Raw genomic sequence first — 13,768 nt, 5'->3', positions numbered from 1 at the left:
TCTTTTCATTCTCCTAGAAAGCACAAACTGACTTCATTGTAGGTGATTATGCATCTGGGGGAATTCGGACAAATAAGAAAGAAAGAGAAACATTAACTGAGCACCTACGAAGTGTTCCAAGCTTACGTGCCTTATCTCCAGGTGTCAGCCCTTACTTTCAGTCTTTAAGTGCAGACAAACTCTAAAGCTTCCAGTGCTTTCCTGTTGCTAATGCAATTCCTTCTTTTCCAACTATTCCAGCAGTTTTGCATTACTAAGGCAGCTCTTCCACCTGCCAAGAAACCTACCCTTCATATAGTGTTAACAGGATGTGGGGCCAACAACACCCCACAAATACTTATTTATTTCACTTTTTTATTTTTGTTTTTTGAGATGGAGTCTTTCTGTTGCCCAGGCTGGAGTCAAGTGGCATAATCTCCACTCACTGCAACCTCCGTCTCCCAGGTTCAATCGATTCTCCTGCCTCAGCCTCCTGAGTTGCTGGGTTTTTAGGTGCACACCATCACACCCTGTCTTCTTTTCCTTTTTCTTTTTTTTTCTGAAATGGAGTTTCGCTCTTGTTGCCCAGGCTGGAGTACAATGGCGTGATCGGCTCACTGCAAACTCCACCTCCCAAATTCAAGCAATTCTCCTGCCTGAGAATTACAATCATGTACCCCCACACCCAACTAATTTTTGTAGTTTTAGTAGAGACAAAGTGTCTCCATGTTGGTGAGGCTGGTCTCGAACTCCTGACCTCAGGTGATCTGCCTGCCTCCCAAAGTGCTGGGATTACAGGCATGAGCCACTTCACCCAGCTACCTGTCTTAATTTTTGTATTTTTTAGTAGAGATGGAGTTTCACTATGTTGGCCAGGCTGGTCTCGAACTCCTGACCTCAAGTGATCCACTCACCTGGGCCTCCCAAAGTGCTAGGATTACAGGCATGAGCCACTGCACCCAGTCATTTTTTTTTTTTTTTTTAAAGACGGGGTTTCCCCATGTTGGTCAGGCTGGTCTTGAACTCCCAACCTCAGGTGATCCGCCCGCTTTGGCCTCCAAAGTGCTTGAATTACAGGCGTGAGCCACCACATCAGGCCACACTTTTTTTTTTTTTTTTTAATTTGTTTTTTTCCTCAGGCCCATACTGGCTGATACATTTTTTAAAAATTTATTTTTTGAGACAGGGTCTCACTCTATCACCCAGGCTGGATTGCAGTGGCACAGTCTTGGCCCACTATAGCCTCAACCTCCTAGGCTCAAGCAAACCACCAACCTTGGTCTCTCAAAGTACCACGTCTGGCCCCTGCAAGCATTTAAAACAAACAAACAAGTACCACATCCAGGAGAAGGGCTCCTAGCACTTCCCTGTCTGTATCTAAAGCAGAGGGCTTTCCCTTGAGTGCTAGGAACCCCATGGAATTATCTGCAAAATAATATGTGCATTTTTTTCTGTGTCAGAGTTCATAGGTCTTATCTGACTGAGAGAAAAAAACAAGGCATGACTAAGCAACTACTTAGATGTGGTGCTGGTAAGGGCCAGGCAAGGTGACTCACACCTGTAATTTCAACAGTTTGGGAGGCCAAGATGGGTGGCTCACCTGAGGTGAGGAGTTTGAGACCAGTCTGGCCAACATGGTGAAAGCCCATCTCTACTAAAAATACAAAAATCAGCCAGGCATGGTGGTGCATGCCTGTAGTCCCAGCAACTCAGGAGGCAAAGGTTCCAGTGAGCAAAGATTGTGTCACTGCATTCCAGCCTGGGTAAGATTCCCTCTCAAAATCAAACAAACAAACAATAGCATAGAAACGTCTCCCTGGCCCTAAAAACTCCTCCCTGGGATGCACAGTCCCCAGTGGAAACGTACAGTTATAATTAGTGATGTTTACCATGATTATAAGAGGCGCCAGAACTATTCCCATGCTAGCAGGATTACACTGCAGCTGCCCTAGTTTCAAATTAAGGTATGTGTACTTACCTCATAGAGGCACTCAGCAAATATTTATTAAACAAAAGGATGGCCTGAAATCTTAAGTATTTTATTGGAAACTCACCACCTTAACCTTTTTTTTTTTTCCTATTATTTGAGACTGGATCTCTCTCTGTTGCTAAGCTGGAGTACAGTGCAGTGGTACAATCTTGGCTCACTGCAACCTCATCTCTCACGCTCAAGTAATCCTTCCAACATCAGCCTCTTGAGAAGTTGAGACTACAGGCACCTACCATCATTTCAGGCTAACTTTTGTATTTTTTTACACCAGGGTTTTGCCATGTTGCCAAGGCTGGTCTCAAACTCCTGAGCTCAAGCGATCTGCACATCTCAGCCTCCAAAAGTCCTGGGATTATGGGTGTGAGCCACTGCACCCCGCCTTAATCTTGTTTTAAACTGTAACTGCACCATGCTGACTTTTTTAGTGCAAGGAGTTAATAATTTGTTGCAAGGAGTTAATAAAATACGAAGAAGAGTATCTAGCAAAAAGTACATGCCATGTACATTTGTTAAATAAAGACAAAAATCCTGATTGAGTGCACTGCATTGTGTTGATGGATTTTTATTTTATTTTTTTAAGATAGAGTCTTGCTCTGTCACCTAGGCTGGAGTGCAGTGGCAGGATCTCAGCTCAGTGCAACCTCTGTCTCTCGGGTTCAAGCAATTCTCCCTCCCTCATCCTCCAGAGAAGCTAGGATTACAGGTGCCTGCTACCACGCCTGGCTAATTTTTGTATTTTCTAGTAGAGAGGGGATTTTGCCATGTTGGCTAGCTGGTCTTGAACTCTGGACCTCAGTTGATCCACCTGCTTCAGCCTCCCAAAGTGCTGGGGTTACAGGCTTGAGCCACCTTGCCCAGCTGCATTATTTTCAATAGAAGCTGAATGTCGTGGAGAGGGGAGGGAGGAAAGCTGCATGTTATGGGGAAGGGAGGAAGGATAGGGATTTACCTTCAGAAATCCTGGGCTTCAGTGTGAGCTCTGAAATTCAACTTGGGCAAGGTTCTTCACCTTTTAGAGTCTAAAAGCTTTCGAGTTCAACTTTTCTTTTCTTTTTTTTTTTTTGGTGACAGAGTTTCGCTCTTGTTACCCAGGCTGGAGTGCAATGGCACGATCTTGGCTCACGGCAACCTCCACCTCCTGGGTTCAGGCAATTCTCCTGCCTTGGCCTCCTGAGTAGCTGGGATTACAGGCACGCACCGCCATGCCCGGCTAATTTTCTGTATTTTTAGTAGAGACGGAGTTTCACCATGTTGACCAGAATGGTCTCGATCTTTTGACCTTGTGATCCACCCACCTCGGCCTCCCAAAGTGCTGGGATTACAGGCGTGAGCCACCGCACCCAGCCCGAGTTCAAGTTTTCTGAAAATGAGTTAGGGTCTCATTTTTCTCATATATTAATTTCCACAGAAATACAAATTTACTTGTGGATGGCTGATAGAGATGCCCATGTTTCTGATCCATAGCAGTGCAAATCAATCTTGGTCATAAAGATGTGAATGAATTTTGTCCCAAGGAGAATCTAAATCTCTTGCAGTCCTAATTTTCATTTAAACTGGTTATAACACCTTACTGATTCTATCATTAAGTGAAAGAAAACACTTGACATTTATTTTCTATCTATATGAGAGTCATAGTTTTGCCTTTTCTTTAAAAAAGTTATCCTATAGCCGGGCGCGGTGGCTCAAGCCTGTAATCCCAGCACTTTGGGAGGCCGAGGCGGGTGGATCACGAGGTCGAGAGATCGAGACCATCCTGGTCAACATGGTGAAACCCCGTCTCTACTAAAAATACAAAACATTAGCTGGGCATGGTGGCGCGTGCCTGTAATCCCAGCTACTCAGGAGGCTGAGGCAGGAGAATTGCCTGAACCCAGGAGGCGGAGGTTTCGGTGAGCCGAGATCGCGCCATTGCACTCCAGCCTGGGTAACAAGGGCGAAACTCCGTCTCAAAAAAAAAGATGGAATTTCCCATCAGCATGGAATATTGCCGGGCGCGGTGGCTCAAGCCTGTAATCCCAGCACTTTGGGAGGCCGAGGCGGGTGGATCACGAGGTTGAGAGATCGAGACCATCCTTGTCAACATGGTGAAACCCCGTCTCTACTAAAAGTGCAAAAAATTAGCTGGGCATGGTGGCACGTGCCTGTAATCCCAGCTACTCAGGAGGCTGAGGCAGGAGAATTGCCTGAGCCCAGGAGGCGGAGGTTGCGGTGAGCCGAGATCGCGCCATTGCACTCCAGCCTGGGTAACAAGGGTGAAACTCCGTGTCAACAACAACAACAAAAAAAAAAACCTTGTTACTTAAAAAAGTTATCCTACCAGCCTGGGCAACAGAAGGGGACCCCATATCTATTAAAAATAAAAAAATTGGCCAGGCATGGTGGCTCACACCTGTAATCCCAGCAGTTTGGGAGGCCGAGGAGGGGTGGATCACAAGGTCAGGAGATCGAGACCATCCTGGACAACATGATGAAATCTCATCTCTAAAAAATAAAAAAACAAGAAAATTGCCCAGGTCTGTGATTCTAGTACTTTGGGAAGCCGAGGCCGGCAGATCAGGAGTTTCAGAACAGCCTGGCCAACATAGCGAAACCCAATCTCTACTAAAAATACAAAAATTAGCCAAGTGTGGTAGCACACACCTATAATACCAGGTACTTGGGAGACTGAGGCGGGAGAATCACTTGAACCAGGTAGGCGGAGGCTGCAGTGAGCCAAGACCACACCATTGCACATTCCAGCCTGGGTGACAAAGTGAGATTTCATCGGCCTGGTACGGTGGCTCATGCCTGTAATCGCAGTACTCTGAGAGGCCGAGGCAGGCAGATCACGAAGTCAAGAGATTGAGACCATCCCGGCCAACCTGGTGAAACCTCCATCTCTACTAAAAATACAAAAATCTAGGCCGGGCGCGGTGGCTCAAGCCTGTAATCTCCGCACTTTGGGAGGCCGAGGCGGGTGGATCACAAGGTCAAGAGATCGAGACCATCCTGGTCAACATGGTGAAACCCCGTCTCTACTAAAAATACAAAAAAATCAGCTGGGCATGGTGGTGCGTGCCTGTAATCCCAGCTACTCAGGAGGCTGAGGCAGGAGAATTGCCTGAACCCAGGAGGCGGAGGTTGTGGTGAGCCGAGATCGCGCCATTGCACTCCAGCCTGGGTAACAAGAGCAAAACTCCGTCTCAAAAAATATATATATATACAAAAAACTAGCTGAGCATGGTGGTGCACACCTGTAGTCCCAGTTACTTGGGAGGCTAAGGCAGGGGAATTGCTTGAACCCGGGAGACGGAGGTGGCAGTCAGCCCAGATTGCACCACTGCAGTCCAGCCTGGTGACAGAAAGAGACTCAGTCTCCCCCAAAAAAAAATTGAGACTCCATCACACACACACACAAAATGGGGTTTCTCAGTAGGAAAATGCAGTGAGCCACGGCACAGGAGCACAAATAAAGCATAACTCTAATATTAGAGAAAGGGAAATAATGTAGTCTTATTTCACCCAGGTATGTGAAGTGGACTAAACAAGGAATGAGATTGAGAAGATAATGTAGAGGCTACTTTGAGACTCCTAGGCTGTCTGGTCATCATTCAGAGGTGGTGGGGAGCCATTAAAAGTTTCTGAGCTGGAGGCCGGGCGCGATGGCTCAAGCCTGTAATCCCAGCACTTTGGGAGGCCAAGGCGGGTGGATCACGAGGTCAAGAGATCAAGACCATCCTGGTCAACATGGTGAAACCCCGTCTCTACTAAAAATACAAAAAATTAGCTGGGCATGGTGGCGCGTGCCTGGAATCCCAGCTACTCGGGAGGCTGAGGCAGGAGAATTGCCTGAACCCAGGAGGCGGAGGTTGCGGTGAGCCTAGATCGCGCCATTGCACTCCAGCCTGGGTAACAAGAGGGAAACTCCGTCTCAAAAAAAAAAAAAAAAAAAAAAAGTTTCTGAGCTGGAAAAGAGCTCATGTGAATTTTACATTAAAATTAACTTGGGGCCAGGCATGGTGGGTCATGCCTATAGTCCCAGCTATGTGGAAGGCTGTGGCGGGAGAATCCCGTGAGCCCAGGAGGTTGAGGCTACAGTGAACTACGATGGTGCCACAGCACTCCAACCTAGGCAACAGATTGGGACCTTGTCTCTACAAAAAAAATAATTACCTGACAGCAGTTGCAGTATGCAGAATACATTAAAGAGAACAATAACATACAGCCGGACAGCTGGAAATATAAAACTGGAGCTCAAAAATGTGTTAGGAATAGAAATACGGGATGGGCACAGTGGCTCACACCCGTAATCCCAACACTTTGACAGATCACTTGAAGTCAGGAATTGAGACAAGTCTGCACAACCTGGCGAAACCCCATCCCTACTAAAAATACAAAAATTAGCCAGGTGTGGTGGTGCAGGACTGTAATCTCAGTTACTCAAGGGGCTGAAGCCAGAGAATCACTTGAACCCAGGAGGCGAGGGTTGAAGTGAGCCAAGATCATGCCACTAAACTCCAGCCATGGAAGACAGAGTGAGACTGTCACAAAAAAAAAGTGGTTGGTAGAGTTTAGTGTTTGAAATGTAAGGGTAATATTGAATGAAAATATTTTAAGTATATTATTTAACATCAAGGTAGAGTATTTTATATCCTCTTCCCTGTTACTCTTCCATTTCCTCCCCCACAACCCCCAACACCCTAAGAAGTTCAGTGTAGGAAGTGTCCTTCCTGCTTATTTTCTAAGCGATGGCCATGGTACTGACACAAGCTAACATTTGCTGAATAAAAAGAATATGCAAAGAAGAAAACATATTTTTCTCAGAAAGGTGTTAAAAGTGAATGATTATACTGAAGAGTTTTGATAAATGAAAAGAATTGATGGACATTTCATTGGATAGCTTTGAACATTCTCAGGAAAGGAACTGAGGAGCTTTAGAGCATCACGTGATTGAGGGCAGGGTTAAGGGCTTAAGTAGAGTGAAACAATTTGGAACAGCTGCAGCTGAAATGTGCCTGGGAGATGCCTATATGCTTGCATGCCTTTTTTAGTGCCCTTCTGTGTATCTGGAATGCTCCCTTCAGGCCTTTTCTCCTTGCCTCTCAAAGCCTAGCTCAAATGCCACCAACTTTTCTGGGACACTTCCTTGATATTATTTCAAATAAATCGTTTCTTTTTCTCTGTTATGTCTTTCCTGTTAATCTCACTGGATTATAAATTACTTGAAGCAAAGAAGAGGTTTGCCAGGCGCTGTGGCTCACACCTGTAATCCCAGAAGTTCGGGACCAGCCTGGCCAACGTGGCGAAACCCTGTCTATACTAAAAACACAAAAAATTAGCTAGGTGTGCTATTCAGGCGCCTGTAATCCCAGCTACTCAGAGGCTGAGGCAGGAGACCGGCTTGAACCAGACAAGTGGAGGTTGCAGTGAACCAAGATCACACCACTGCACTCCAGCCTAGGTGACAGAGCAAGACTCTGTCTCAAGAAGAAAAAAAAGAAAGGAGTATGCAGGAGAAAGATGAGTCTCCTCCCCATCTTTATCTTCCATTCTCTCTATTCTCCTTGGAGTCAACTACCTCTTATTGTGTGCCCTTTCACAAATAATCTACAAACCAAAAGGTATCTGAAACCGGTCTCAATTTAGAAAGTATATTTTGCCAAGGTTAAGGATGCACCCTGACACAGCCTCAGGAGGTCCTGAGGGAATATCCCCAAGGTGGTCAGGACACAGTTTAGTTTTCTACATTTCAAGGAGGCATGAGACATCAATCAATATATGTAAGATGTACATTGGCTCGGTCTGGAAAGGTGGGAAAACCTGAATCAGGGAGGGGCTTCCAGGTCTTCGGGAGATAAGAGACAACTGGTTGCATTCTTTCGAGATTCTGATTAGGCTTTCACGGAATACCCAATTTACAGGAATAAATCATGTATGCCTTAGTCCAGCTTAGTGAAATAGGCAAAGGAAGAAATCAGATATGCATTTGTCTCATGAGTGCAGAGGGGTAACTTTGAGTTCTGTCTGTCCTTTGTTCACAAGCAATTTCCTTGTGGGCAAATTATGAGGGACGACTGTAGCTTTTCTATCTTTGTAGCTATTTTATTCAGGAATAGAATGGAAGGCAGGTTTGCAGGACACAGTTCCAAGCTTGACCTTCTCTTTGGCTTAGTGATCCGGGAGTCCTGAGGTTTATTTTCCTCTCGCAAGTCTATGCTTAATGTATGTGTAGTTCTACACTTGCACATTTTCCTCCTTTTCTTGACTTAGCTATATGACCTTCAGTATGTAACTCAAAATTCCTTACCTATAAGACGGACTGGTTCTGCGCATTTAATAATTAATACTTTATAACAAAATCCTACACAAATATAAAGTGTTACTATTTTTGTAAGGACAAACAAGGCCGAGGCAAAATGTACTGTACTTTTATGCAGAACAGAGGTCTCCTGGACTCTTAGCCCCAGGCTTGACCACTTTGTGCTACTGGGAGTACTCCCTTTCCTCTTCTTGACACCATCAGGAAAGGCAGGCTGAGAGTTACGCTGCTTGACTCTGCCTCGGTCTATCCCACAGGTGATCACTTACTCCAGTCATCACGTCTACAATAACTTGACTGAGGAACAGAAAGGCCGAGTGGCCTTTGCTTCCAATTTCCTGGCAGGAGACGCCTCCTTGCAGATTGAACCTCTGAAGCCCAGTGATGAGGGTCGGTACACTTGCAAGGTTAAGAATTCAGGGCGCTACGTGTGGAGCCATGTCATCTTAAAAGTCTTAGGTAAGATAGGATGCCAAGGTGAATGTCTACACCTTATTTCTGAGGTATCTATGAGTGATAGCCATATGCATCATGGTGACACAAAACTGTATGTTCAGTACTTTGTATTATACATTCAGAGGTCACCTCATCCAGTTCCCTGGGAAGAAATGAGTATCTTGGCCAGGCATGGTGGCTCACACCTGTAATCCCGGCACTTTGGGAGGCCGAGGCAGGCGGATCATGAGGTCAGGAGTTTAAGACCAGCCTGACCAACATGGTCTCTACTAAAAATACAAAAATTAGCCAGGCATGATCAGGAGTTTGAGACCAGCCTGACCAACCCCGTCTCTACTAAAAATACAAAAATTAGCAGGGTATGGTGGTGCGCACCTGTAATCCCAGCAACTCAGGAGGCTGAAGCAAGAGAATAGCTTGAACCTGGGAGGTGGAGGTTGCAGCCTAGGCGACAGAACGAGACTCCATCTCAAAAAAGAAAAAAAAAATCTGTATTCTGTATTATAGCCATAATAAAAAATGAAAATATGAGCAATTTTCCATAGTTGTCCATTACAAAATGTAAATATTCTCTAATATTTAACTGGGATCTTCATATTTAAGTCTCTCAGATTTCAAATTCAGTTCTGTTTTTTGACAGCAAGAGCTGCTAAGTTCTACTTAATTGCTTCTAAATTAATACACTTGTTTCAGTATCAGTAAAACCTTGCTCAACTTTCCTAAAATGTCCAATAATAATGTGTCTTCTTTGAGAAGTAATGAGGGAGTTTCTGAGGTAGCCCCCCAAAATTACAACAGCACCACTGATAGCAGCTGGAACTGGGGGTATGTGTGCTTAGGATATGGAGGTGGATGTTTTTCTGGGGGTAATGTAAAGCAAGGCTACATTAATCCCCACTCAAAAGATGACCAAAACGGATGGCTGGAGAAACAACACAATAGGACACAGTTTTTCTATTGAATCTGGTGTTTGGGGATCTTTGAATCATTACACTTTGCTTGTTGTTGTTGTTGCCAGTGAGACCATCCAAGCCCAAGTGCGAGATGGAAGGAGAGCTGACAGAAGGAAGTGACCTGACTTTGCAGTGTGAGTCATCCTCTGGCACAGAGCCCATTGTGTATTACTGGCAGCGAATCCGGGAGAAGGAGGGAGAGGACGAACGTCTGCCTCCCAAATCTAGGATTGGTAAGTCATCTTCTCACCAACCCAGAGCCAACAAGATGGTGCTCTATCCACAAGTTCTAAATCGGCTTTGTCAGCAACTCACTATGTGACCTGAAATACCCTGCTGAACCTACTGAACTTCCATTTTTAAAATCCATTAACTAGGACAGAAAATCTGTCTTTTCTTTCCTCAAATGACATGTAAAAGTCGTAAAAGAGACTAGAAAAATGTACTACATAAATCCACTGTATCTAAATATGTTTAGTATCCCTTAAATGTTCATAACCTTTCTAACTTTTGAGGATGTGCTACACCTTAAAAGAATGTTTACCTTTCTTCTCATGTTCCCAAAGGGTATATTTTCCATCATTTCATCCTTATCAAATAGTACGAGAATCTCAAGTCAGTGATACAATCAACAAGAAATATAGATACCATCACTAAAGGAATTTACAGTCACTCTTTCTGCTTGTGCAGACTACAACAACCCTGGGAGAGTTCTGCTGCAGAATCTTACCATGTCCTCCTCCGGACTCTACCAGTGCACAGCCGGCAATGAAGCTGGGAAGGAGAGCTGTGTGGTACGGGTAACTGTACAGTGTAAGCATCCAAAGGAGTTTTTGTTTCTTTTTTTTTACTTGTTTTTGCATTCTGGGTCAATGTAAGACATTCTAATCATGAGTAAGAGTAAGGTTAAGGTCAAAATCTTTATTTCTAGAAGGATATGGCTATCACCAAAATAAATTTAGTTGCAAGGACCACTCAACAACTGACTGGCTGGGCATAGTGGCTCATGCCTGGAATCCCAGCACTTTAGGAGGCCAAGGTGGGCCGATCACTTGATGTCAGGAGTTTAAGACCAGCCTGGCCAACATGGTGAAACCCTGTTTCTACTAAAATAACAAAAATTCCCCGGGCGTGGTGGTGGGTGCCTGTAATCTCAGCTACTCAGGATGCTGAGGCAGAAGAATCCACTGAAATTGGGAGGCTGCAGTGAGCTGAGATTGCACCACTGCCCTCCAGCCTTGGCGACAGAGCGAGACTACCTCTTAAAAAAAAAAAAAAAAAAGAAAGAAAACAATTGACTCTGTATTTACACATGTGTGAATTAGCCAGCCCCCTAAAGATATTTACTATATCCAGGAGAGTACTAAATAAACACCATTCCTAAAAACAAAAACAAACAAAACCACCAAGCTAGTTATATGCCACCTACCATTCTAGGCAAGGAGATGAGATCTCTCCCCTCCACAGAGTATTTGTTGAGTACATATGTGCTTGTGCATGTGCACGCACACGTGTTATAATCAAGCATTAGATTTGCTTCAAGTACAGATTAGCGACAGTAGCAGGTGACTAAGAGCATTAGCTGTGGAGTCAGATAACTGCCTGGATTGCAATCACAGCTACCACTAACTCTGTAGTACCTGAGGCATGTTTCCCAATCTATAAAGAAGTGTAATAGTTAATTGTCTCAGAGTTTTTCCTTTTTTCCTTTTTTTTTTTTTTTTTTTTTTTTTTGGAGACACGGTCTTGTTCTGTCACCTAGGCTGGAGTACAGTGGCACAATCTTGGCTCACTGCAGCCTCTGCCTCCCAGCTTCAAGCGATTGTGCTGTGTCAGCCTCCCAAGCAGCTGGGATTACAGGCACATGCTACCACGCCTGGCTGATTTCTGTATTTTTGTAGAGAAAGGGTTTCACCATGTCGGCCAGGATGGTCTCGAACTCCTGGACTTAGGCAATCTGTCCTCTGCCTCTCAGAGTGCTAGGATTACAGGCTTGAGCAATGGCGCCCAGCCTCTTCATTTTTCTGAAAAGTTGGTAAATAAACACATTTACTTACAACTGCCTAGGAACAGGGCTTGACATATAGTGTGTGTTCAATAACATTAGCTATTTTTATTTCTCCTCAATTTAGCAACTTTAGACTTTTGAACCGAATCCTACATCCACAAGCCATGCTTGAAGTGTTAATATTTATTTGATGTAATAAATAGTATACCAGGCTTATAATCTAGAGATTGAGTGATGAAAAAAGATAGGATAAACCAATTTAAAAGACAAAAGGAGGCTGGATCCAGATGTTAATCTTTCACAGATGTTCATTAAATTGTCTCCACAACATCTTTGTTAAATTGTCTCTAATTTCTCAAATGCTCTTTGGACAACTTTTAACATTTTTCTAGCCCCCTTATTTTTATTTATTTTTAAGACAGAGTCTCACTCTGTCACCCAGGCTGGAGTGCAATGGCACAATCTCAGCTCACTTCAACCTCTGCCTCCCAAGTTCAAGCAATTCTCCTGCCTCAGCCTCATGAGTAGCTGGGATTACAAGTATGCACCACTACACCTGGCTAATTTTTGTATTTTTAGTAGAGATGGAGTTTCACCTGTTGACCAGGCTGGTCTTGAACACCTGACCTCAGGTGATCCACCTGCCTCAGCTTCCCAAGGTGCTGGGATTACAGGCATGAGCCATTATGCCAAGTGCCCTTTTATTAAGTAATAATTAAGTAAAACCTTTGTCAGAATCAATATTTTACTTTTTTCTTTTTTTTTTTAATTTTTTAATGAACAAAGTCTCCAAGAATATTTTACTTTTTTCAAAGTTATACTTCAACATTCTGTGCCCATTTTGGTTTAGCTGTTTTCTCACTGATTTGAAAGAGTTCTTTATTACGTATTTATATACTTTGCTTATTAGACTTTGCACTCTGGTGGATTTAAAAATATGTCCACGTAATTATTTGCTACTTCTCCCTTCAAGAGTATACCTTCAGCCAGGCGCAGTGGCTCACACCTGTAATCCCAACACTTTCAGAGGCTGAGGCAGGTAGATCACTTAAGGTCAGGAGTTTGAGACCAGCCTGACCAACATGGTGAAAACCCATCGCTACTAAAAAGAGAAAATTAGCTGGGTGTGGTGGCACATCCCTATAATTCCAGCTACTTGGGAGGCTGAGGCAGAAGAATCACTTGAACCTGGGAGGCGGAGGTTGCAGTGAGCTGAGATCGCACCACTGCACTCCAGTCTGGGCAACAAGAGCAAAATTCCGCCTCGATAAAAGAAAAAAAAGAGGTACACCTTCATTCTCCTCTCTTTCAGTGTGATCTGAACTTAGTGACTCACTTCTGATGAATATAATACAGAAGTGATGGTACGTCGCATCTGCGAAAGCATTGCAGCTCTCTTTCTTAGATCTCAGATCACTCAGATCCTCTCTCTCTCTTACATCACTCACTTTATGGGTGGCCAGCTGCTTTGTTAAGAGCCTTGTATCAGAGGCCCATGTAGTGAGGAACTGAGGCCTCCAGCCAACAGACATGTGAATGAGCCATCTCAGAGACAGATCACCCAACACCAGTGAAGCCTAGAAACAGGGCTTGACACATGGTAGGTGTTCAGTAACATTAGCTATTACTATTAACAGATTACTGGATTAGACGTTGAGCTACAAAGTCACAGACTATAATTCCTGGGGTCATCCATTTAACTGGTAGAGGAATTATTTCCATCTCTAATAGACAGAGGTCTCTACACGTTGCCCTTTCAGAGTTGTAAATTGCCAAGCTCTGTACTTCTTTTGTCTATTTCCAAGTTATCAGATACTTTTTGTTTGTTTGTTTGTTTCCCTGTGGTATTTCAGGAGATACTTTTTCTTAAAAACATAACAGGCAGTTCTCAGGAAAAGAAATAAAAAATGGTCAATAAACATAAAGAGGTGGCCCCAAATCCTTTATTCCCCATTAGATTGAGAAAATAAAAACACCCTTTTTATTTTAAGCTATCAGTATAGCAAATATAAAAACTGTAGAAACAATTTTAGAAAGGTTATGGGGAAACAGATGGTTTTACATTTTGACTAAATTGGTAGCAC

At 43.9% G+C, this 13,768-nt stretch overlaps 1 protein-coding gene across 1 annotated transcript in view; it reads left to right on the top strand.

Moving 5' to 3' along the window:
• CLMP (CXADR like cell adhesion molecule) overlaps positions 1–13,768 on the top strand; it is a 134,468-nt gene that overhangs the window by 111,721 nt on the left and 8,979 nt on the right. Inside the window, exons 3-5 of the mRNA XM_039470678.2 lie at positions 8,525–8,726; positions 9,742–9,909; positions 10,367–10,489. Of these exons, the coding sequence (XP_039326612.2) occupies positions 8,525–8,726; positions 9,742–9,909; positions 10,367–10,489 (493 nt within the window). The remainder of the gene's footprint in view (positions 1–8,524; positions 8,727–9,741; positions 9,910–10,366; positions 10,490–13,768) is intronic.

This window comes from Saimiri boliviensis, chromosome 6 (genome assembly GCF_048565385.1).
Source record: "Saimiri boliviensis isolate mSaiBol1 chromosome 6, mSaiBol1.pri, whole genome shotgun sequence".
Classification (NCBI taxonomy): Eukaryota; Metazoa; Chordata; class Mammalia; order Primates; family Cebidae; genus Saimiri; species Saimiri boliviensis.
The sequence above is the reverse complement of the archived record's forward strand: the minus strand, read 5'-3'. Positions and strand labels throughout refer to the sequence as shown.